A 26,825-nucleotide genomic window follows, 5' to 3' on the forward strand; every position below is an offset into this window, starting at 1 on the left:
GCGGGAAAGAGAAGAGTAGGAGGTGCCTGGTCAGAAATTTTGTAAGAATGGGACGGGTAGTAAAGGGAAGATTCTATGGATTCTTTTACTCTTTTGTGCAGTGGGGAAAGCTCCAGGTTATAATTCTGACTGAAGCACTTTGGATAAATCTTTGAGCCTTTCCAAGATTAATTTTAATTGTCTGTAAAATGAAGGGTTAGACAACTCCCAGACTGGGATTTTCTGACAAGTTAGACGGATTCTTCTCTACCATAGAGGCCAGGTTACCACTATCCCAACTGTGATCCACTGCACAGTGAGTGAATCTCTCCTCAAACTAATAATATACTAAAATAGTTTTACAAGTCATTTAGGATTTTAAGAGTCAAGAACCTTGGATAACCCCTTTTTAAAGGCCTATGATTGCCTTTGTCAATTACACCTAAGGAGCATTCCTTAAGGCATTAGGTTTTATGGGGCTGTGCCTAGGGTCGATTTAAGGAACATTAAAATGCCTCTAGGTGATGAAGCCACCATCACAGACCCTCACCTACGCTGGATAAGAAGACACACTGGCCCATGTGACGAGATGCTACCATCAAAAGAAAACCAGACTTTACTCTCCATTGCTTAAGCTTTTAGGAAGAGATGAGGCTGTTCTCACACTTGGCCACTCCTGGTGATACATTCAGCAGAGGAGTCCTTCCCTTCTCTCCAGATTCTGTGGCCTCATCTGTAAATGAACAGATTGGATATAGAGACTGCCATGGTCTGTCTGAGAGTTTGTAGTTCATTTACATGCCTGTGTGTCTGTGAACTCTGCCTGGGACTTGGTTTATAAAGTCGTTAGTTTATCACACACTGAGCCTCATAGGCACCCCACGAGAGAGGCATTTTTTGTGACCTGCATCAGGCACAGGGTTTCTCTTCCATTTTCAACACGGCAAGGTAGTGATTTTAAGTCAAGTTGATGCTTGTGTTTGCCTGGTGTCTGTGCAAAAAAAAAAAAAAAACGGCTGAAAAGATATGGAACAGTGACATCACAAGTTGGATGCCAGAGAGTCAGGTCTCCACTTGCCTAGGCCCCTGATTGCTTGCCCCTGCCTGTTGTACAGGCCTTTTGGGACAGTCTTCAGCTGCCCCTAGGGCTCCACAGCTCTGCAGGATGGAAAGGTGTGTGTGTGTGTGTCAGGAGAGCGGGGTTGGATCTCTGATGTTGTTTCTTTCCCACTCAAGATACTTGCAGTTTTATCAAGGCTAGGGGAAGAGAGTAACTCAAAGATAATTTGGAGGTGTTGGGTAAAAGTAAAAGTAAAAAAAAAAAACAAAAAAGACTTTGGATGAATTTATCAGAGTTTTTATTTTATTTTATGGAAATTTTAGTCTGTCTCACTGACTGAGCACCTGTTGGGTGGCAGTGCCTGGAGATGAATAAGGCCTAAGTCCCTGCTGTTAAGGACTTGAAAAAGTTTTGATGAGGGACGGTATGGGCATATTTAGAGTGGTGAGTGCTACAAGGGACAGAAAAAAAAGGTCCCCTTGGGGCCTGGAGGAAAGCATGCTCTGTGTTTTTGACTATCTACCATATGGCAACCGTGTTTAGGGCATTTTCCCACACATTAGCCATTTATGTGTGTGCTTAGTCGCTCAGTCATGTCTAACTCTCTACAACCCCATGGACTATAGCCCACCAGGCTCCTCTGTCCATGGAATTTTCTAGACAAGAATACTGGAGTGAGTTGCCATCTCTTCCTCCAGGGAATCTTTGTGATGCAGGAAGCGAACCCATGTCTCTTGCATGGGTTGCCATCTCCTATTCCAGGGGATTTTCCCCACCCAGGGATCGAACCTGTGTCTCTTGCGTCTCCCGCATTGGCAGGCAGATTCACTAGGGCCACCTGGGAAGCCCTTAGCCACTTACGGCTGATCACAATTCTGTGTTGTCCCATTTTAGGATGAAAGAGGGTCTGGAACTTCCATGGGGGTCACAACTAGTACCTGGCAGAGCTAGATCAGAGGCCAGGTTGGGAAAGCCCATTCCCTCTCTCCACCCAGGCTGTTTCAGCTGGACACTCATAGAGTGCTAGCCTGGTGTGGCTTGGTGATGACGCTGGCCACCAGGTGGGTTTGAATCCAACTTGGTGAGAAGGAAATGCATGGATGAAAGTGAAAGAGCAAGGAATGTTGTGCCCTCACGCTCCAGAGAAAACCTCGCTGAAGCTGTCATGTGATCTGGGTTTGAAGAGGGTTTTAAATGATGGCAGTGGTAGGGAGCAGTGCCTCAAAACGGTTGGGTACAGCCTTTGGGCAAATGTTAGCTTGTTTCATTCCTCCATTCAAGAATTCTATGTGTCTTCTATGTGCCTGCCCTGCATTCTGCTAAATGCTGGGCTTAAAAAATGCCATCTCTGCTCCTCTGGAGCATACATTCTAGACAGACAAACAGATAAATACCAAAATAATCTCAGCCAGTGATACATACTATGAGGAGAAGATGTTCTCCAGATGAAGGAAGATAGAGCGTGGTGGTGGGTAGGTTGCTGCCTCTCACAGGGTGCCCTTCTGCCCCACGGAGCTGTGTGTCTTTGGTCTGGAAGCTTGATATTGCTGGGCTTCAACTTACTTATGGAACTGATAGAATGGTTTGATAGGACTGTTGTGAGTATGCAATGTAAAAGTGGTACCAGGTAGCATATATTCAATACTTACTATATGTCTTTGATAAGCATTTTAATTTAAATGCATTATCTAAATAATGCTTACAATAATGCTATGAAGAAGAAACTATTATCACTCACAGTTTGAAGGAAGAAACTAACAGGCTCAAAACAAGAAAGTTTCTGAACTCTAGAAGCTAAGCTGAGATGCACCTTGACAGCATGGGGAGCAAGATTGATCTTAATTGTGTGTGCTATAGTTTCCTGGGAAAGAAGGCAAGTAATACATCTAGCTTTTTGTTTTCGTTTTTAAAGCTAATGGTTGTCAAATGCCTTTCATATGCCAGACGTGTACTAAGCACTTTAAATTCATTATTAGTTATATTTTAAAGTATATATTAGGGGCGCTATTATTATCCACTCCATTTTATACATTGGAAAATGGAGGCAGATAAAGGATGTCCTTAAAGTGGATAAGTATCCTAACCAATAAGTATTCCACACTGTTGGTTACAAGGCTGTAATATCTTTTTCTTCTTTTTTGTTTTAGCAAGGGAGAGGGTTGTGTTGAACAGGATGTCCAACTAAGTTCATATCATTTTAGCAAAACATGCTATTATCTCCCCATAAGAAAGTGTAAGGATAGTCCTTTATACTGTGGAGACAAAATTTTAAATTGTTGTTGGCAAAAATAAGGACAAAAAAAGGACATCTCTTGGAGAAGGAAATGGTAACCCACTCCAGTATTCTTGTCTGGATAAGTCCATGGACAGAGGAGCCTGGCGGGCTGTAGTCCGTGGGGTTACATGACTGAGCATGCATGCATAAGGGTAGAGGGAGATGGGTTGGGAGCAGTAAACTGGTAGAACTAAAAAAAGGGGACATCTCTTTACTCCAGATGTGAAATGCACTGTTGGGATTCATTTGAAGTTTATCATTCACTTTGTGAATGTCTAGGCTTCATTCATGCTCATATATAGACACAACCAAGATACACAAATGAGGCAGAAGCCATTCAGTACTGTGATTATTTATGTAGCCTTTTGGTAATTTAACAAACGATATATTGCAGCTAGAAGTCATTCACACATATGTGTGTTAATCCATGACTTCAGGTGGATGTGGGTGTGACTTAATGAAAAGAACATGGGCTTTGCCAAGACTGAAATCTCAACTCAGTCACTTGCTTGCTGTGTGACCCGGGGAAAATGACCTAACTTCTCTAAGCCTTGCTTTCCTTATTTCTGTGTGAAAAATCCCCTCCTTACCTTCCAGTGTTCTTCATAGAATATAAGCAGCCAGGGAGGGAGAGGTTGTTGGGTGAAATAGGTGAAGAGGATTAAGAAATACAAGCTGTGGCTATAAAATGAATAAGTCACAGGGATGTAGTCAATAACACTGTAATAATTTTGTATGGTGACAGATGGCTACTGGACTTGTCATGGTGATTGTGTGGGAATGTATATGATTGTCAGATCACTGTGTTGTACACTTGAAACTTACAATATTGTATGTCAACTATACTTCAATAAGAACAAAAAGAGGATATGATGAGATTGTGCACTTTAAGCTTTTTTCTTTTTTTGCTAAGTCACTTCAGTCATGTCCAACTCTGTGTGACCCCATAGATGGCAGCCCACCAGGCTTCCCCGTCCCTGGGATTCTCTGGGCAAGAACACTGGAGTGGGTTGCCATTTCTTTCTCCAATGCATGAAAGTGAAAAGTGAAAGTGAAGTTGCTCAGTCGTGTCCGACCCTCAGCGACCCCATGGACTGCAGCCTTCCAGGCTCCTCCATCCATGGGATTTTCCAGGCAAGAGTACTGGAGTGGGGTGCCATTGCCTCCTCCGACTTGGCTCCTAGAAATTGCTCAGTAAGTGGCAGATCTTATTATTATTAAAAATAACTATCTGGTCTTTCTCTGCCAAATTCTAGGTGTCTAGTTGGGAAAAGGGGAAAAGAATCCTGAAAAAATTTAGATTGTTTCTGCATATCTAGATGTTTTCTGTACTAAGTGTGGTGCGTTGCTCACTCGCTTCAGTTGTATCCAACTCTCTGCCACCCCATGGACTGTAGCCCGCCAGGCTCCTCTGTCCATGGGATTCTCCAGGCAAGAATACTGGAGTGGGTTGCCATTTCCTCCTTCAGGTGATCTTCTCAACCCAGGGATCGAACCCGTGTCTCTTTCGTCTCCTCCACTGCAGGTAGATTCTTTACCACTGAGCTACTGGGGAAGCCCCCCAGTAGTCTCAATTCTCATGTCAGGATAAATAATTCTTTTCTAAGAGGATTGGACTGAGGGATTCATCTTATTTTCATTTCTCTACCTTTTCCATGAACAAGGCATTTTCATGCTTCTGTTCGCCATGGTTTTACCTTTGTGTTTTCCAGTTTGTTAAAGGAAGAGGAAAATGTGTCTTTGTAGAAGCAACACCTGTTGACTGGGATGTGACTCCTGGAAGAGAGTTGCATGGAGCTGTCAGAGAAGCCTCCTTGCACAACCCCGATGCCCTCTCTGTTCTGGAAGGTGATGGCCTATGTTCTTCATCCACCCCCTCCATACTTGTAGGCATCACTCTTCTAAAGACTGAACCATTTTACACTTGGTTTTCAAGAAGTAAAGAATTCAATTTCAAGTGAGTCTTTCTCTGAAACTCGTTTTAACAGGAAACCCGTTTAGTCCTTTTTGCCTTTCTTGCATATTTTTCTACTGTGAGGAGAAAATGTCCATTTGTTCTCTTTCTGTTTTTACAACTTGATTTTATCTACATTGTGGTTTTTTTAGTTTTTGAAATATTAAACAGCTTTCTTTAAGAGAGAAAGATCACACAAAGCAGAGAAGAATGCAATTTGGCCCTTACGTCCTCACAGGGTCCAAATTTGGGCAACAAGGACTGGATTGACCTGTGCCCGTAGGTTGTGTGGTCCCTGTTGTCTGATGCTCAGAGCAGAAGTTCTTTAAAATGGGTGTATAGTTTCTGCTTTTGTGGTTGGTTAATCCTCAGTGAAATATAAAAGCATAATCTGCCTCTGAGAAATCAAAAATCATCAGCAGACAGGTGAATCTGTATGTGTTGGGTTTATCTTGTTGTGATTGTTTTGCTTTAATTTAAGGCGATAATGAGAAAGCTTTTGAAAAGGCTGCAACCCAGTGAAGGTTGGTTAGGGCTTAGTGTCCTGCGTGTTTTCTGACAACCGATTTGTGCTAAAGGTCAGCATTGTTTAGACGCAGCCTAAGTGAGATTGATGAATGCAGCAGGTTTGTATTTAACCGGAAAGGAGAATTACTACTTCATAAGCACTGATCCTCTGAATCCATCGTGTTGAAGGAAGTGCACTATCAGTGAACACACAAGTGAACTACTCCTGAACTAGATTTTGGACTGTCATTTGAATAATCTTAAGAGTGATTAGTGGTTGCTAATCATGCCGCAACTAATTTTTGAGGCACAAGTGCATCTGGTGGAGAAACATGTCAACATGTTTATTTTGAATCTTGTGACTGCTGTGAAGTCATTTCAAGCTGATATTAGACTTTTGAAGAAGGAAGTGTTTCTTTGAATGTTACAATTACAGGATTTATAATTTTTCAAAAATGAGCATGGGAGATATTTGAGATATATTGATGATATTCCACATCATCTTTTCCCCAAATGATTAGTCTAAATTAGGGGTGTTCATGCATGTACTGTATTTATAATTTGTGTACTGCTTCTAAATGCTCATGGGTAAGTGAAATTCCTATTGAAGTTATTGGGGTCTTATAAAATTCCAGAATTGGGCTCATAGCATAAACTCACATATATTTATGATGGAATTGACCTATTAAACATTTTGACATGTTTTCTTTGTAGTGTTCAGTTTCATTGCTGATAAAAAATCTAGAGTTGGGGGAGAATTTGGATGCCTCTGTAAGCTCTTTATTCGATCAAAAAGAAAATAACTAATTTTATGTCATCCTTATGCAACTACTAAAACAGCTAAAATTTGTTTTTAGTTTTTTTCTTTTACTTGATGATGTCTTTTACACAACCAACATAGTTTATCCATAAAGCATTATTAGACATCATAAAAAAATAAGTAACTTTGGCTGAGAAAGCTCTGGGAGTTTTACAAGGAAAAAGATTCCAGACGGCTTGAGGCCCTCAGTTAAAATGTTCAAATTTTTAAACATTGAAAAGAAGATTTCTAAAGCATTGAGCTGTTGTTGTGAGAGAGCCTTTGGTCTCCGTGAACTTTTATTTTCGACTCAGTGGGCAAAGTTTTTGAGGTTGCTGTGGTTTGGGTAGGGGACCTTTTCAGAAATGCCAGGCTTTTAGGAAAAAAAAAAAAAAAAACCCACAGCTTTTCTTCTAATCAAGGCTCTGTTTTAAAGTTTGAAAACTTTGCTGTGATTAGAAGAATGAATTATTTCTCTGTTTCGTTGGGGTTTCCTCTGGGTGCCCAGGCTGCAGAGTGTTCTCTGCCTGTGTTACCTTGCAGGGCACCCCAGAGGCACTGGGAGCCAGGAGGGCTGCCTGCCTGGAGCTGGTCCCTGCCACACCGTACCAGGCATGAGAATCACTCAGAGGCCGGCTGAGCCCTGAGCACAGCTGGGAAATCACACTGGGCAGAGGGGATCCAGAGAGGTCCAAGAGATGAGGAACCTAAAGATAGCATTCCCAGTGGGTTTGTGTTTTGTTTAAAGTTTTTCTTGGTATTGAAAGGTGATTTAAAAAGAAGAAAGGGGGGGAAAAAAACACAAAATCCATCTAATTGTACATAGTACCTGGAGACTATATATTGATACATAGATTATTTTCGAGAAGGGAAAGGGAATGAAGAGAGAAAGAAGGAAGAAATAGACAGAGGGAGGGAAGGAGAAAAGTACACTGAAATTATTTTGGTAATTAATGGCAGGCTGACCTAATGAGCTATTTTCAAAATTATTCGTTGCTTTTTTAACAAAGTGACTCATTTTTTGAAATTGAATAGCAAGTTAATAACATTTATAACCTTTTCCAATCACTGTGTGAAATGCTTATGCATGTTAACTCAATTAATTCTCATACCCAACTTGTGGCATTAGTTACCCATCTTGTAGAAGAGGAAATTGAGGTGCAGAGAGCCCAGGTAACATCTCCAAGCCAAACAGCTAGCGGCAAATGAAGATTTGAACACCAATTTTTCTGATTTCAAAATCAGACTGCCTCCTTGCCGCCTAAGACCAGGAGTTAGAAGGAGATCTTAGAGATGTCTTTGAGAGATGACTTTGGCCAAGGCTGCTGACCGAAGGCATTCAAAGGGGCTCCTTCCTGTGGGGGTCCCTTCATACCATGTATTCCTTTCATCTGAGTTCAACCTGGCACCACCGCTGGGAAGGTATTTCTCGCCTGCCAGTCACTCTGGCCAATTTGACACCTTACATCATCAAAGGCTTCATACCTATTTACTCACAGACTGCCTGCTTTTCCTTATAATGCACGTGTGTGCGCTCAGTCAAGTCCAACTCTGTGACTCCACGGACTGCAGCCCAAGCAGGCTCCTCTGTCCATAGTATTTTCCAAGCAAGAATACTGGAATGGGTTGCCATTTCATACTCCAAGGGATCTTCCCAACCCAGGGATCAAATCCGTGTCTCCTGCATTGGTGGGCAGATTCTTTATCACTGCTTGGTTAGGCATAAAAACCTTGGTTGTTAAAATTACAGCCAGCCCCTTCCACTGCATAGCATGTTATCGTTTGCCATCACTGATATAATCATTAACTGCTCTGGCCCTGGAATCCCACAGGCTTAGTAAGAACTGGCTTTGCCATGGGCTAGATAATCTGAACTCAGCAAGTCATGTGACCTCTCTGAGCCTCAGTTTGCTTGTCAGTAAGGTGGGGCCATGCATAGCACCTACCTTATAGGGTATTGTGAACATTAAATGAATTAGTCCATATAAAGGGGTCTGCACAGGGCCTTTGCATGTTGTAAAAGCTCAATAAACAAAGGGCTTTTGAGGACTTGCTTCTCCTTGAGTCCCTGTAATAGCTTCCAAGGGCTTCTCTCCACTCCCTGTCTCTGCCCTCTGCCCAAGACTGCATAGGAGAAGAAAACACTTTCCACAGCACTTCCACGATGTTCAGTCTTTTCAACACGTGACCTCATAAGCCTGTGACCTGGGCAGGATCATTCCCATCCTGTACTTAGGGAAATGGTCACTCCATGGGATTCAGTCACGTGCATTGGTTCATTTTTGTTGTTGTTGTTGTTTAGCCGCTAAGTTGTGTCTGACTCTTTGCGACATTATGGAATGTAGCCCACCAGGCTCCTCTGTCCATGGGATTTCTCAGGCAAGAATACTGGAGTAGGTTGCCATTTCCTTCTCCAAGGGATCTTCCTGACCCAGGGATCAAACCTGCATCTCCTGCATTGCTTCAAATGGCAAGAGTATCCAAACTGAGGTTGTTATGCTACCAAAGCTAGTTGCATTTTTGGAAGCCAGGCCATCTCCACACAAATTAAAAACAGGCAGTTCCAGGGAAGGGGCTGGGGGCTTCCCTTGTGCCTCAAGTTCTGACTGGCTTAACTTCGGCTCTCAGTGTACATACTTCCCATCCTCGTTTTCCGTGTTTACTTGATGCTTCTTCCTTTGTTTCTCAAGATTTCCACCCGTGTCATTATTCTCTGTGCTTAGTGAAGTGCAAAGCACCTGCCAGAGTGTCTGACACAAGTCAGCACTCAGTAAGTATTTATTTAAGATATTAATCAACCCCTCTTTCATATTGTGAGGAATGCTGCATCTCTCTGCCTGCTTTCTAGAAAGCCTGACTCAAGGCTTTGTGCAAGCAAGTCCTTGATAGATTAACTGCAGATTCACTGAGCCCCTGTGAACCAGGCATGGAGCTGGTGCTTCATTCATTTATTTCTTTCCCTTCCTCTTCTCTCCTCATTGAGCTGCTCTTCTGTGCCAAGCGCTGTCCTAAGAGTGGGGAATCAGGTACAGTCAGCTCTTAAGGAGCTTATTCTTAGGAGCATATTAGTACTAAGTACTAATATTAAGTACTAAGCATATTAGTACTAAGTACTAATATTAGGAGCATGTTATTCTCCTAATCCTCATAATAACCTCACGGGGTAGATATTTTTAATATAGGAAGAAAATTGAGGTCCGTGAGGTTAAGTAATTTGCCCCGGGTTGTGGAGTTTACCTAGCCCCTTTTAAGGGGAGGATTAGAATTAATGCCCTCTTGGCTTCCCAGGCCATGCACCAAGAGATCCAAGTATCAAACAGAATGATAACAGGAAGGAGCTAAAGAACAATGCTGGAGAGGTGGGTCTGATATAAGAATTACACTATTGGTAGCTAAGACTTACATAGTGCTTATCATGGAAATACTCTATGCCTCACTATACAAATCCCATGAGGTGCCATTATTACCACTCCCATTTTGCAGATTAAAAAAAATTGAGGCTCAGGGAAGTGGAGTTGCTCACCCAAGGTGACAGCAAGACAGTCTGACTTGAACCTTGCAGTTGAGCCCACGGTCACGTGTCCTTAACTACTACAATATTAATTCAAACAAACCAGAAAAGTGCCTCAGGCATAAACAGGTGCCTGGGACTCATGGTGGCTCCATGCGTCTACAGCTTGCTCTGTGCCACTCCTTTCCCTGTTTCGCCTGCTCTCCAGGTATGCTCTCCCCACTGCTAAAAGTGGAGAGAAAATGACAATTTCCCAACCTGCTTAAGCAATTATGTACATTAACTCTGGTGTTCTCAGGGATATTTTCAGAGCAGGGAGCTGCTTTTACATTGCATTTATCTTTGACAGGAGATGGCACTGAACATCTTAGGTTTAATTTTCTCTAGTCTCCGAAAACTGTTGGTGAGTTCAGGATCTGTGAAATATTGGCATTGGTGTATCCTTGGGCTTCCCTTGCTAATTCTTGTTATGTTGCAAATAATGACATCTTTATTAATCTCTGCTCACTTCAGAGTTTTCTACATTGAGTTTTCCTAAAGTAAGAAGGGGCAATAACATTTTTGAGCACATATTGTGTGTCTGGTATTATTTTAGACACAGCTTAGTGCTCACAACGAGACTCTAAGACGTGTAATTATGGGTCTCATAAGATTGCCGGGAGAAATATCAACAACTTCAGATATGCAGATGGTACCACTCTAATGGCAAAAAATAAAGAGGAACCAAAGTGCCGCTTCATGAGGGTGAAAAAGGAGAGTGAAAGAACTGGCTTAAAATTCAACATTCAAAAAACTAAGATCATGGCATTCAGGCCCATCACTTTATGGCAAGTAGATGGGAAAAAGTGGAAGCAGTGACAGATTTTATTTTCTTGGGCTCTAAAATCACTGTGGATGGAGACTGCAGCCATGATATTAAAAGATGCTTGCTCCTTGAAAGGGAATCTATGACAAACCTAGATAGCATATTTAAAAGCAGAGATATTACATAGCTGGCAAAGATCCATATGGTCAAAGCTATGGTTTTTCCAATACTCATGTGTGGATGTGAGAATTGGACCACAAAAAAGGCTGAACACTAAAGAATTGATGCTTTCAAGCTGTGGTGCTGGAGAAGACTCTTGAGAGTTCCCTGGACTATAAGAAGATCAAACCAGTTAATCCTAAAGGAAATCAACCCTGAATATTCACTGGAAGGACTGATGCTGAGGCTGAAGCTCCAATAAATTTGGCCATCTGATGCAAAGAGCTGACTCACTAGAAAAAATCCTGATGCTGAGAAAGACTAAAGGCAAAAGGAGAATGGGGCGGCATAGGATGAGATGGTTCTATAGCATAACTGACTCAATAGACATGAATTTGAGCAAACTCCAGGAGATAGTAGAGGTCTGAGGAGCTTGGCATGCTGCAGTCCATGGGGTCGCAGAGTTTTACATGAGTTAGCAACTGAACAACAACAACAAAACGTAAGTTAATGCTTAGGTTAGAGTTAGCTGGCTCAGTTGCTAGGCTGTGTGATCTTGGGCAAGTCATTGCTATGATGATGATGTTGATGAGGATGATGGTGCTTGCTTTGAGAGGCACCATTCCAGGAGATGGCAAAAGTGTCACCTTGGACTCACTCACATAATGCAGTGACTGAGACCCCAGCAGATCAAGAAGAGACATGGGACACTGTGGCTAGGCCAGATGAGTGGATACAGTTAGCTAGAAAGAGGACACATTTCTTATCTCTTCTCATCTCACTCATCAAGCCTTGAAGACTTAAACTCTTGTAGTGGCCTCCTACTAGGGGGACTTTAAGTGCCAGTTAGCCTGGGGCAGTCCTGGTTTATGTGCAGTGTGTTAGTCGCTCAGTCGTGTCTGACTCTTTGTGACCCCATGGACTGTGTAGCAAGCCATGCTCCTCTGTCCATGGAATTCTCTAGGCAAGAATACTAGAGTGGGTAGCCATTTCCTTCTCAAGAGGATCTTCCTGACCCAGGGATCAAACCTGGGTCTCCTGCATTGCAGGCAGATTCTTCACTATCTGAACTACCATGGAAGCACCTGGTTTATGTATATGGTCCCAGCAAAATTCTTACCAGCATTGCTTTTCAGTATCAGAAGTGTCCATGTTTAGATGATAAGAGGTAGGGTCTCATGCTTCCCTTTCCCTCCCCCACTAAGACTGTGTTCAGCAGCCCCTGATGGAGCTGCCCACAGAGCTGATTTGCTTCTGCCACACTCTGCTTGAAAACTTTTAGAGGTTCTCAACCCTCTACTGAATAGAATCCAGACTCCTTAACCCAGCCCTGAGTATGGAGGCAGTGCTTTTATGTGCTCATGCCACACAGCACCTTACAGAATGTTAGTTAAGCAGGACAGTCTCATTAAGCACATGTTGAATTAATACCTGTTCTTGAATGTGTCATTTTCCTGCCAGCCCCGGGGCCTTTGCACATGCTGTCTCTCCTGCCATCCTCCCTCTGTTTACCTGGGGTAGGAATATGTGTCTTCTTACTCTTCAGCCGTCAGTTTGATGCTACTTATTCTGAGAAGTTTCTCTGACTCTCATGGGTTAGACCAGACCTTTTTTTCCCCCTCTCCCCTGGCTTTCTTGGTAATGACATCTCTATTTGTGAGATTATTGAATAGCTGACTCCCGCACTAAACGCTAACATTCCACAAAGACAGAAACTGCCTGTCTTCTTCCCTCCTATGTTCCTACTGTCTAGCTGAGTGCCTGTAACAAGTTACCCCATAAAGAGTTGGTAAACAGTGGGATGTATGAATGTAAGGCCCCTCACAAGCTAAGGCTGTCCTTTCTGAGCCAGTGCAGTTCATGTCACCTGATCAAACCCTGCAACAGAATCTTAGCACACTTGGAATACATATGAGGTTCTTACTCCGGCCAGCAAGTCGCGCATCCTAACTCCCTGACCTCATTTCCTACAGCCCTCCCCCTTCTTCCCTCTCCCCCTATCACACTGGTTTCCCAGCTCTTCCTCACACCCTCGAGCCCCCTTCCACCTTGGGCCTTTGCACTTCAACATCACCTCCTCTGAGAGGCCCTCAGTGTCCCTGCCCCTTAAAACCGCACCCGCATCTCTCTCTATCCTATTCCCTGGCTTCATTTCTTCATGACACTCATTGTGCTCTAAGTCTTCTTGTTTATTGGTTTTCCTCCATCTCCACCACAGATTATAAGCTCTCTGAGAGCAGGGACCTTGCTGCATGTTCACCACTAGAGCCTCAGAGCCTGGCAAACAGTCGGTGCCAAATCACTGTTTGGTGGGCCAGGGATGGAATGAGAGCAGGGCCAGGGTGGGGCTGCCCCTTGGAGGCAGGGACAAAGGTCCCTTCCTGGAACCCAGCGGCCCCTGGGGCAAGGCCTGTGGCGTTGCCATGGCAACCCACTGACCTGAGGCGCCCCCACCCTGGAGAGGCCACAGCTGCCGGCCTCCTGGGCCCACTTCCCACACGAACCTGTGTGTCACCACCGTGGGGAGCCCCAGGGGAGAGAGGAAAGGGGCCGAGACAGAATGATCCAGAGGAACGCACATCCTGGCCTGAGGGGAGATAGGAGCAGGCCCCGGAGGCGCGGGTCCACTGGTAATGCCTGGGGTCTGGGGGAGGGGTGTGAGGGTGCGCCCTGGCACCCCCAGAGGGACCTGGGGCCCGGTCTTCCCTGGGTAGCTCCACGTGTGGCCTGTCAGCTCTTTTATGAAACATTTCTAAAGCTGTGCGTTCCTAAAATAGGCCCCAGCGCAGCGCCCCAAAAGACTGTTGATAGAAAGTGGATGAATGCCGCCTTCTATTAAAACCCGGTGACACTTTCTAAGTCAGGCGGCATTTTCCTCAGGTATTGCATAAGTCAAGAACTCCCTGTTCTCACCCAGTTCCTCAGAAACAAAGCTCATCGTGTTATTCCCCCACTGTTTCAAAGTCATGGCCGGCTCCCAGCTGCCTGCAGGCGTCTTGGCCTGGGAGAGGGGGCAGTGAGGCCTTTGCAATCTGCTCCTAATGGAATCCCCCACTGTCCCCTACCATGCCTTGGGTCACGGGTCAGTGGGTTCTTCACCTTTCCCAGAGCCCATTTTCTGCCTTTGTCCATGACGGTGGCCCTCTTCGCCAGAACACCCTTCTCTCCTCCTTGGTCTGGCAGATGCTGACCTCTTTAAGGGCCAGTTGAAATGCTCTCCCCCCTACCCTCTGTGAAACAGCCCAGCTGAGCTGGAAGCCCCTTTTTGTAATCTAGACATACTCCCAGTTACCTGCTGGCTTAGAAAGGCAGGGTGCCAGGGTGACAGCCAACAGCACTGGGGTCAGACAGACCTGTAGTGGTGACTTCACCTAGCTTGTCTGACACTCACTTTCCTCCTTACAGTGTTGGAGCTGTTCAGGGCTCTGTTTCAGAACTGCTGTGAGGAAGAGAGGTAAAGCAGAGTGATCAGCGTGGAGAGGGCACTCAATAAATGCTGTGTGTGTATGCTCAGTCCCTCAGTTGTGTCTGACTCTTTGCAACCCCATGGACTGTAGCTCATCAAGCTCCTCTGTTCATGGGATTTTCCAGGCAAAAATACTGGAGTGGGTTGCCATTTCTTCCTTCAGGGAATCTTCCAGACCCAGAGATCAAACCTGCGTCTCCTGCATTGGCAGGTGGATTCTTTACCACTGAGCCACCTGGAAAGCCCTCAATATATGCTTGACTGTCCCCACCACGGCTGTGAGCACCTGGTGGATAGAGACCATGCTTCCCTCATTTTCCCACAAGCATGCTAAGTGCTTTACCTGTGTCATTTCAGTTAATTTTTGGAGAAACCTGGGAGGCAGGACTTTAAAAAGGTTCAGGAACCATCTCAATGTTACATAGCTAGTAAGTGAAAGGACTGGGCTTTGAAAGCTAGTTTTTCTAACCACTGGCTCCACATTCTTCCTGGCCTGCCTCTATCTTCTCTTTCATCTTGTACTGTCTCCCTGGGGTTACTCTGCATCAGCCATAAATAGGTTCCATAAACAGGTCATTCACGATCCACCTGTGAGCCTTTGTCTCTGTGGTTCCAGGTCTCAGAATCTCGGAAGTCCTCACTCCCTCACAGGTTCAGTCTCTGCTCCAATGCTGTTTCTTCCCAGAGGTCTTCCTGAGGAAGGATGCTCCCTCTTCTTTCATTCACTTCATCACAACCATCACTGCCAGCTCTGTGCTTGACACTACTCCAGGCCCTTGGGGACTAGGCACCAAACAAGATTCTCAGGGTTGTTAGAATTTACATTTTTAAGAAGGAGGGAAATGTTGCTGTTGTTCAGTAACTCAGACATGTCCACCTCTTTGTGACCCCATGGACTGCAGCATGCCAGGCTTCCCTGTCCTTCACCATCTCCCAGAGCTTGCTCAAACTCATGTCCATTGAGTCAGTGATACCATCCAACCATCTCGTCCTCTGTCATCCCCTTCTCTTCATGCCTTTAATCTTTTCCAGCATCAGGGTCTTTTTCAATGAGTCGGCTCTTTGTATCAGATGACCACAATATTGGAGCTTGAGTTTCAGCATCAGTCCCTCAAATAATATTCAGGGTTGACTTCCTTTAGGATTTACTGGTTTGATCTCCTTGCTGTCCAAGGGACTCTCAAGAGTCTTCTCCAGCACCACAGTTTGAAAGCATCAATTCTTCAGTGCTCAGCCTTCTTTATGGTCTGCCTCTCACATCCGTACATGACTACTGGAAAAACCATAGCTTTACTATATAGACCTTTGTTGGCAAAGTGATGTTTCTGGTTTTTAGTACACTGTCTAGATTTGTCATAGCTTTCCTTCTAAGGAGCAGGCATCTTTTAATTTCATGGCTGCAATCACCATCTGCGGGAGAAGGAAATGGCAACCCACTCCAGTATTCTTGCTTGGAGAATCCTGTGGAAAGAGAAGCCTGGAGGGCTGCTGTTGATAGGGTTGCACACAGTTGGATATGACTAAAACGACTTAGCATGCATGCATAAGTTGGAGAAGGAAACGGCAACCCATTCCAGTATTCTTGCCTGGAGAATCCCAGGGACAGAGGAGCCTGGTGGGCTGCCATCTATGGGGTCACACAGAGTCAGACACGACTAAAGCTACTTAGCAGCAGCAGCAGCAGCAGTCACCATCTGCAGTGATTTTGGAGCCCAAGAAAATAAAATCTGTCACTGTTTCCGTTGTTTCCCCTCTATTTTCCATGAAGTGATGGAACCAGATGACATGATCTTAATTTTTTGAATACTGGGTTTTAAGCTGAGTGAGGGAAATAAAAAGAATGCATAAGAAAACATCTTTTCAGGTCCTGAGACCCTTGCCCATCAGAAATACCCTGCTGTAATATATTGGTTTCCTGTTAAATAGCTTTTGTCCATCTCTCCTTTTTAAAATTATTTTATTTTATTCTTTTTTTTTTGGCCACACCACCTGACATGTGGGATCTCAGTTCCCCAACCAGGGATCGAACCCTCGCCCTCTGTACTAGAAGTGCGGAGTCTTCTAGTACACTGGGGAAGTCCCTGTTCATTTCTTCTGTTAGAACTTTACACTGAAGACTTGTGATAAGTATTTGAAAAATGAATAGATGGATGCATGAGAGGGAACCACTGGCCTGTGCCTGCTCTTGGGTGGCCTCAGGTGCAGTGGCTTGAAGCAGGGTTCCTGGCCAGAGTTTGAAGTCAGGCCACGACAGTGAGATCGCTGAATCCTCGCCACTAGACCACCAGGGCCAGTGGCCAGTGACAAGGCCCTGGCCTGTCAGCTACGTGGAAATGAATTTGCACATATAGACAGGAGGGAAACAGTGTTTATTAGGTAATGTGTTTATTAGGAGGAAAAAGGGTACATGCAGACAGACATGCAGGTGGGCTCAGGGAGACAGAACAGTAGTTTGAATTACTTTTACGGGGCATTTCTTCTGGGTTTCCTTTGGCCAGTCATCTTGCTGTGCCTGGTTCTGAGTCTGTATTGGGTGTATCTTAGGGTCCTCCCCTGTGTGTGTGCACATCTCTTAGCCAAGATGGATTCTAGGGAAGAGACCTATGGGTAGGTTGACATCACTTACTATGGGTGGTACCCCTTCCCATTTTTGACTCCCAAGGAGCCTTTCTGTGCATGTGTAGTCATGGAGGTCTCCTTGACTTCGAGAATGAGGAATGTGTGGTCTTTTATCTTTTATCTGGACAGGGTCCAGCCTCCTCCATGATCCTGCTGTTATGGAGTTTCTGTCCACAGGGGAGAAACTATTCGGCCTGAGGCCCATCTATCTCCTGCCTCACGGCCAGTAGGATGCAGTGGGAAGAATAAGCATAAGCTTTGGAGCCTGAAGATCTGGGTTTGAATTCTGACTTTAACACCTTTGAACTGTATGACCTCGGCCACACCACTGACAACAAGCCACAGCTCTGTGTGGTTTCCTCGTCTCTGCCTACGTACTCAGTCGCTTCAGTTGTGTCTGACTCTTTGTGGCGCTATGGACTGTCAGGCTCCTCTGTCCATGAGATTCTCCAGGCAAGAATACTGGAGTGGGTTGCCCTGCCCTCCTCCAGGAGATCTTCCCAACCCAGGAATTGAACTCACATAACCTTCGGCTACTGTATTGCAGGCAAATTCTTTACCACTGAGCCACTGAGGAAGCCATTCCTTATCTGTAACGTGGTGGAAATTTCTATCCCATGACGTCGACTGTGAAGCTCAGATCAGGTTCTCTGTGTCAGGGTGCCCTGTAAACTTCAAGGATTATGTGCATTTTGACAACCAACGTGGTCAGCTCCTCTTGCCAGGCCAATGGATGTTCGCGAAGCACTGCTCTGAGTCTTGGACTGGCCTGGATGTGCCGTGCCCCCAGTGCAGCTGCTGCCTGGTTGTTATTTGCTGCTGCTGCAAAGGGAAGCAAGATTTCCTCCTGGGAAACCCAATAACCATTTAAGGTTCTGCTCAATCTCATTTTAGGAACTTGAGAAAGTCACTTCAAATTGGGGTTTCCAAATCTCTGATCTGAAGTGGGGAGGCATGAAGATTGGCCTCTAAGGAATGTGGGTTAAACTCCCTGTAAGATGAAAAATCTACGAGGCATCCTCCTTCCTACCCATGAGCCCAGATGAGTCAGGTGAAAGGATGCTTTGCAGCCCAGGAGCCTATGCTCACAGTCATCTATTAATCCTGTTGGACACTTAGAGCAAGCCTGGTTCTTCCTAAAAGGTCAGATGGTTTTTATGGATCAAGTATGAGGCAGGAGGGAACAGGAGGTTATCCAAGTGTGAATTGAGCTCTGCTTCTCCAGTGTCCCAGAGCACAGCACCAATACTGCTGTGCTGATCACAGTATGAGAACTTTTGTTTTCCTTAACAATAAATATAGATATTAAGACATATCATATCATATTGTCCTGAGTTTTAATTTATGACTTTTCCACACATGTAAAAACTCACATAGTATCTGGCACATTGTAGGAACTTACTGTTGTTTTTCAAAAAAAAAGTAATGCTTTCAACAACATATTTATTGCACTATATCTATGCACCCAGGCAGAGTGCCAGCTCCTGGGCACAGGTGAACAAAAATGACAGGGTCCCAGCAATCATAAGCTGATGGAGGAGCATCCGCCTTGTTTTTTTTGATGGCAACTAGAGGGCAGAAACCAGTCTTATTCATGTTTATATCAGACTCACTTGACTACAGCTTCTTGATCTACATGGGACAAAATACATTTTTGTTGAATTTTTCTTTATTTGGAAAATTGCCTTTGATGTGTTGTCCTTTTTATGCTGTATGTGATAGAAAAGAAAGCGATTAAGAAATTCTATAGACATGTGGATATATCTCCTTACACAGTGTGCATTTTTTTATATCATTCATGTCAATAACATAATGTTCGTTGAAGCCGGTCTATAGGAAAAACTTTATACCAGGCACTAGTGGAGAGTCAAGAGAAATAAAATAAAATGGACTGCATTCTTAAGATGTTTAAGTTCTGAACTGAGGAGCCTGTTATGTAAAACAAAGCCTTGCAAAGAAACATGTAAATGAACTTAGCAAAAATTGTAATATGTAGGTTGAGTTTTAGCACAAGTTGTAATACAAGGCAGACTGTGATCATTGTTGCAATACTGGCAATGTGTTCTGGAGACCGTATGGGATATGGGATAAGGAGAGCTCAGAGCACACTTAGAGAGACAGCACTGTGGTTATGACCTGAGTGTGAATGCTGATCCTCCTCTTACTAGCTGGATGACTTTGGACAAGTCATCTAATCTTTCTGAGCCTTAGTTTCCTGCTCTCTAAAATGGGCATATTGATAGAACCTGTCTTGTAGGGCTGTTATGAGGATTACGTATGATGGTGTACCAAATGCATTTACATAATGCTTGACCCATAAGAGCTCAGAATATGGTGGCCTTTGTTAAGCCCCTTAATCTACAAATGAGGGCTTCCAAGGTGGCTCAGTGGTAAAGAACCCATTTGCCCATGCTGGAAACACAGGAGAGGAGGATTTGACCCCTGGGTTGGGAAGATCCCCTGGAGGAAGGAATGGCAACCCACTCCAGTATTCGTACCTGGGAAATCCCATGGACAGAGGAGCCTGGCAGGCTACAGTTCATGGGGGTCACAAAGAGTTGGACATGACTGAGCACGGACACACACACAATCTACAAATGAGTAAGACAGATGAATGCAGTGTTTCATTAAACATTCAATATGCCTGTCATTCTGGTTGATTAATTCTTGACCTTTGTAAGACCATAACCCATTAGTAATAGTTTTAAAGTATGTAATGTTTCCTTCAGGTGACCTGAATAGAGGCCTCTCAGTCCTATGGAGCAACCTGACTATGGGACATGAGTTGCAGATGGCACTATTAAGGGTCCCCCTAGGGAAGAAGACAAAGCTCAGAAAGCACCTGTGACTCCAAGGCCTGTGGCTTCTATAGATTTTTCAGAATGTTGTGTTCATACAATCTGGAATGCAAGACCTTTGAATGCTCTGGAAACCCCCGTGTCTAGAACAACAGAGGTGATGGTTTGCCAGACCTGGCACAGCTTAGACCCCGTCTGAACCCTCAGAGCTCACTGAGCCCCTCATGTCCAAACAGACGTTGATTAAATAGAAGATGCCAGAAGCAGGAGAACTGGATGGCTAAAAAGTAGAGGAACAATTTCTCCCAAGAAAGTGCTGAAACAAGTGGGGTCCATTTTGACTAGAAAAAAATGAAGACGTGTGGCTTCCTCCTGTATCTGACATGTGCCTCAGAGACCAGACCTACTCTGCGCTGCTCCAGGGAGCAGAGCTGGGCAGCGGAGTGGACACAAGCTTAAGTCGTGGGTCAGAGAGGTCTGAGTGGGGGCAATGGATGGGGGAAAGGAGTACTTGGTGAGATTTCTTCTCTCTCCCCTCTCTCCCTCCTGTAACTTTGCTTTCATCTCTCTCCAGGGTTAGGGTTAGCCAGTGTCGGGGAGAGGGACTGCCCTCAGGACAGCTCTTACTTGACTTGAACTCTTGTGGACAGTTGTTGCATCTCTTGACCCACCTGGTGACCAGAGCCAGCTCCTTTCCAGAATGTTGCAGTGAGCTCTCAGAGAGGGCTCCCCCTTCCAATGGCTGGGGATTACCATCTGCAAGAATAGGCCCCTTTGCGGAGTGACAGTGATGATAACAAGCCTGATTCTGGCACAGGCAAATGGGTGAGGGTGTTCCCTTCTACTGACGAAGGATAGTGGCGGTGTATTTGTGAATGTGTGTGCCCACGGGTACGTGACAGTGAGTAGGTGTGCATACCTAGCTAGGGAGACCAAGGGCTGGCCTTGAACAATAGAAATGGATTTTGGTGATATGGTTAGGTGGAGGGAGGGACTACAAATTTCATGAGACGCCATCTGACATCAGCCACGGCTGTTGCCAGGGAAAATGTGCCAGGACTTGAAAGGGTTAGAAGATCTGAGTAGAGACATTCTGGAGAATTCTGAAAAGAATTCTGGAGATTTGTATCCAGATGTGGTTTTGCATAAGATGTGATGACAAACACCTACCCTGTGTCATCACAGCTTTGAAACCATTGCAAGCTGTTTCTACATTGTACGTTTGCTATCTGGAAGGGGGTAGCGTTTTAATGCTTTGAATCTCTCAGCTGCTCCCTGTTTCCTTAGAAATACCAGATTTCCATATCCTCTTAACAAGCTGGTGCCTGTTCCACTCCTTGGATATTTCTCTGCTACAATTGTGGAAGCAGCTTTTAAAAAAGCAGTTTGTTGAAACATACAATACACACCAAAACCCCAACATTTCTCTCTGCTGTTGGCGCTTGCTTTCCCCTCACTACATTGCTCAGGAGCCAGTGTTAGTGTGGTTTCCTTTAACAATATGTTACTAAGTAATGAACTTTTCCTTGGCTCTTTGAATTATGAGGTGTCACATTACTCGATTAAGCTTCAGTTGCTCTCTAGGGAAACTGGAGATGAAAATCCTTACTTCAGAGAGTGGTGGTCAGAATTCAATGAAGTATGTTAATATTAAAATAGGGGTTCAGTAAATGCCAGCTCCCATATTATAAAGAAGGCAGCAGGCGACAGCACTGTTCAAAAGCACACATTCATAGGTGTAATCAGTTCTGCTCTAACACTAATATGCATCCCCCCGAGTTATCACCATTCTACAAAACTGCACAACAAAAAGCACAGCATTCACTGGAATAATAAACTAGGGGCACAATGCTTAAAAACTTTGTCAGTGACGCATGGGGAAAAAGATAGGACCCTAATAAAAAGGATGGCACAGTTTTACACATGTTACATGGTTAAGAGGCATATAAATACAATAAGTATGGCACTTGACCTTGAAAAAGACTTGAAATTTACTTTTGGAAGTGGACTTTGGTAGGGCCACAGCTTGTGTGTTATTGTGAAATGGTGGAACGTGGTCTATCTGTGGCTCACAACCCATGCAGTAAACTCAAATAGCTGGTAGGTGTTTGAGGTGTGAGCACGTGTGCCTTTTGCATATTCCTACAGGGCTCAGGTGATGGACAGGCAGGCCTGGCGTGCTGCGATTCATGGGGCCACAAAGAGTCGGACATGACTGAGAGACTGAACTGAACTGAACTGAACTGAACAGGGCTCAGTTCAGCTATGTGCAGTTTCTGCATTCACTTAATGTTTTCTAAGAAAGAAATCAAGCATAAGCAAACAGAAAATTTGTGCTAGGCACAAATGGTTCCCTAATGTATCACTTGCATTGAACACATTTGTGGTTTCAAAACAAACATTGTAGCAGAACTGATGTACTTAGCTGATGTTGTTGAATGAATGAATGAACCGATAGTGGATTCTCTAGATCATAGAAAAAGCATTATGCTACTTCATGGAAAGTACATTTGTATTGTTTGGAATTGGATTTTTAAAAAAAATTCCTATGGTCTTTCGGTTTTAAAACTAATGGAGGGACTTCCCTGGTGGTCCAAGGCTAAGATGCCGCGCTCCCAGTGCAGGGGACCTGGGTTCCATCCCTGGTTAGGGAACTAGATCCCACAGGACATAACTAAGAGTTCACATGCTGCAAGGAAGACTGAAGATGCTGTGTGCCACAGCTGAGGCCCACAGAGTCAGCTAAGTAAATTTAAATAAATAAAATAATAGGTAACTATTCCAGACCTTCTGAAGCCTCCTCCTGTGGAGTCTCAGTCTGGGCTTGGAAGAGCCCCTTCAGGGGTCACTGACAGAGTAGGGGTGGAGGAAACTGCAAGTTTCCCTGCCCTCCGCTTCAACCAGAACCTTCAGGGTTGTATCTGCTTTTCTTTTTGTTTTCTTTTGAACTAAGGGTTCTGCTGCTAGTTCACAAGTCTCCAAACCATCAGTGATTCAGCTGACCAAATTTTGTTTTACAAACTAGTTCTCAGGAATATATTAATATCTTCTTTTTGAAGAAAGATAATTCTCTGTGGACACTCAGTTGGTACTAATACTCCAAAATTAGTTGAATTTGGCCAAGAAATACTCAAGTGGAGCTTTGAATTACCATTTTGCCTCCAAGCTACTCAGCAAAATCTCATCAGCAATGGTGCATACTGGGCTTCATGTTAAATCCAATTCCAGTCTGGGCAGATCTCAGATGAAAGTTGATGGGCGTTTAAACCTAGTGCATTGATGATGTTCCTGTCTCTTTGCAAACACCAACAGTGTGATTTTCTTTATTTTTCATTTTTAGAGAGCTGGATTGAAAGATGTCTCAACGAAAGTGAAAACAAGCGTTATTCCAACCACACATCTCTGGGGAATGTTTCTAATGATGAAAGTAAGTGCTTAAAACTCAATCTTCCATGACGTCCTGGCTATGGGCTGTGTTCTGATGAGGAATGGTGCATCTGGAACGCTAGACTAGGTCATGTTACCTGAAACAAGAGGCTTTCCAGCCATTTATGAAATACCCAAGCCTTCCTTATAATATCCTCCAGGAGGGAGTTCAATGCATTCAGATGGATGTGGAAACTGAGGCCATAGCAAAAACTTGCTGTTTACACATTCTCATTGTCTGAGTCCCTAAAGATTCCATCTCAGTGATGCTCCAGTGGGAAAATGTGGACTTTGAATGGGAAAGGCCATTCTCCATAGATACGGATTTAAAGGAGTGTATCATGGGACTGTTGTTTTAAAGTCGCAAATGTCTTTGGTGTTGGAAAGTAACGATTTTTCCTGCATCTTGAACTAGAGAATTGGAATTGATGGAAAGATATAAATTGCTGTGTTCGTTATGTCAGGCTAGGGCTCCTGGGTATCTTATATTAAGAGCAGAAGACAACTTGGGACTTGTATTTGTCCCTAAAGCACTATAAAAAGGGGGCAGCTTATTATAAAGTCATTTCCAACAGCGACAGAATGTCTTTCTTAGTTGGTAAAGTGCATCTCCTCAGTTCAGTTTTCTCATAGGTTCAGGGACTCTTCAGGGAAGATTTAGCCATAGTGTTGTATGTCACGGTAGGTTTTCTTTTTCATTGCTGCATAGTACTCCCCTGTATGCTTCTATCACAGTGTATGTATCGATTTACATGTTGATGGGTATTTAAATTTGCTTCAAGTTTTTGACAGCTTAAGCATCTCTGAACATTCTTTTTTAACGTTTATTTTAATGTGGTAGAATATGCCTGATGTAAAATCTATCATTTTAACCATGTTAAGTATATAATTCAGTGGCCTTTCACCTCGTTGTGCAACCATCACCATGATCCATCTCCAGAACTTTTTTCATCTCCCCAAACTAAAATTCTGTACCCATTAAACAATAGCTCTCCATCCCCCTTTCCCCCTGGTCCCTAGCAATTACTACTCTACTTTCTGCTATTCTTTATGAATTTGACTAACTGTAAGAATCTCATATAGATGGAATCACATAGTATTTGTCCTTTTGTGACTGACTTATTTCACTTTGCATAATATTCATCCATGTTGTAGCGTGTATCACAATTTGCTTCCTTTTTAAGGCTGAGTGACACTCCACTGTATGTGTCTACACCACATTTTGTTTATCCAGTCATCCATTGATGACGTTTGGGCTATTTCTATTTTTTGGCTAGTGTGAATAATGCTGCTATACACACAGGTGAACAAATAACCGATTGAGTTCTGCCTTCAGTCCTTTTGGATATATAACCAGAAGCGAAATTGCTGGATCATATGGTAATTCCATATTTACTATTTTGAGGCACTGCTGTATTTCCATGGTGGCTGCACATTCTCACCAGCAATGTGCTAGAGTTCCAATTTCTCAACATTCTTGCTAATACTTGTTATTTTCTGTTTGTTTTTTTTTTTTTTTTTTTGGTAATAGTCATTCTAATGTATAAGGTAATATCTCATTGTGGTTTTGATTTATAGTTTCCTAATGATTAGTGATGTTGAGCATCTTTTCATGTACTAAATGACCATTTGTATTATGTATACTTTGGAGTAATTGCCTATTCAAGTCTTTCAGCCATTTTTGAAACATAAAGCTTGTGAACTTTGAAAATTTTATTTATTTATTTTTGGCTATGCTGGGTCTTTGTTGCTGCATGCAGGCTTTCTCTAGCTGTGGCAAGCTGGGCTATTCTCTAGCTGTGGTGCACAGGCTTCTCATTGGGGTGGCTTCTCTTGTTGAAGAGCATATGGACTCCAGGGTGCACATGGGCTTCAGTAGCTGTGACCCATGGACTTAGTTCCCCCGGGGCATATGGAATCTTCCTGAACCAAGGATCAAACCTGTGTGCCCTGTGTTGGCAGGCGGATTCTTAACCACTGAATCACCAAGGAAGTCCTTTTGATCATTTTTTTAAAATCAGATAGTTTATTTCTGTGGTTGTTGAATTGTAGGAACTTCCCTAATGATGAATGATATTGAACATTTCTTTCATGTGCTTATTGATTATTTGTCTTATTCTTTGTAGAAATGTCTATTTAAGTTTCCCAACTGCTAGTTCTTTACATATTTTGTATATTAACCCACTATCAGATATTTGTGTTGCAAATATTTTACTCTGTTGATTGTGCTCTTTGATGCACAGTTTTCAATTTTAACATAGTCTGATTTATCTATTTTTTCTTTGTCTTAAGTTTATTTTTAATTGAAGGATAATCGCTTTAAGTATTGCATTGGTTTCTATCAAACATCAATATGAATCAGCCATAGGTTTACCCATGTCCCCTTCCACTTGGACATCTATTTTTTCTTTTATCTGTGCTTTGGTGTCCATATTCAAGAAATCACTGCCAAATCCAATGTCATGAAGGTTTTCCTTTGTTTTCTTCTGAAAGTTTTATAGTTTTAGCTCTTATGTATAGGTTTTTGATTTTTGGTAACTTTGTTTTCTTCTGAAAGTTTTATAGTTTTAGCTCTTATGTATAGGTTTTTAATTTTTGGTAACTTTTCACTTTCTTTTCTCAGTTTACACCTTTTTAAAATTTCATGTACTTCTGCTCTTACCTCTAGGTTTCCCTCCCTTGCACTTTCTTTGAGTTCAATTTTTTGCCTTTTTCTATTGTGAGACACTTAGATCATTGATTTTCAATTTTTTCTAAGGTAGGCATTTAAAGTTATAAAAATTCCTCCAAGTACTACTTAACTGCATCACATAATTTTTCTGGTGTCATACATGCATTATTATACAGTCAAACTTATTTTTTAATTCCTATTGTGATTTGTTCTTTTACCCATGATTTATTTAGAAATCTATTGCTTAATGTCTAAAAACTTGGGGATTTCCTAGTTGCCTTTCTACTAGGCAACTTTATATGATTGCTGTTATAATTCCACCATGGTCACAGAACATATTCTGTATGACTTCAATGTTTAAAATTAGTAAGACTTGGTTTTTGTCCAAACATGTGTTCGATTTGGCAGATGCTCACGTATGCTTGTAAGGAATGAGTATTCTGCCACATTTGGATGAATATCCTACAGGTATCAATTAGATCAGGTTGTTAATCATGTTTTTCAGATGTTCCATATCCCTATAGATTTTGATGTTGTCTCTAAGGTACTGAGAGAGGTATTACAGTGTGATTACCTATCTTTTCAGTTTTGTTAATTCCTGCTTTACATATTTTAAAGTATTCATTTCTTAGAAATTTAGGATTGTTGAATCCTCTTGTTGAAATGATGTCCCTCCTTATACTGGGTCTCCCACGTGGCTCAATGGTAAAGAATCCTCCTGCCAATGCAGGAGACACAGGAGACTTGGGTTCAATTCCTGGTCAGAAAAATCCCCTGGAGAAGGAAACGGCAATCC

At 43.3% G+C, this 26,825-nt stretch overlaps 1 protein-coding gene across 3 annotated transcripts in view; it reads left to right on the forward strand.

Annotated features, from left to right (window-relative positions):
- The window catches only part of RFX4 (regulatory factor X4), a 172,317-nt gene that overhangs the window by 4,919 nt on the left and 140,573 nt on the right, over positions 1-26,825 (forward strand). The window contains exons 1-2 of one of the 3 annotated variants that reach the window (XM_070789656.1): positions 13,484-13,679; positions 23,273-23,359. In XM_070789656.1, coding sequence (XP_070645757.1) covers positions 13,610-13,679; positions 23,273-23,359 — 157 coding nt within the window. In that variant the 5' untranslated portion in view covers positions 13,484-13,609. Of the gene's footprint in view, positions 1-13,483; positions 13,680-23,272; positions 23,360-26,825 lie in introns of those variants that run through there. The other 2 variants (XM_019961240.2, XM_019961241.2) reach the window with 2 other exon arrangements.

The sequence above is a fragment of the Bos indicus genome, chromosome 5 (assembly GCF_029378745.1).
Source record: "Bos indicus isolate NIAB-ARS_2022 breed Sahiwal x Tharparkar chromosome 5, NIAB-ARS_B.indTharparkar_mat_pri_1.0, whole genome shotgun sequence".
Classification (NCBI taxonomy): Eukaryota; Metazoa; Chordata; class Mammalia; order Artiodactyla; family Bovidae; genus Bos; species Bos indicus.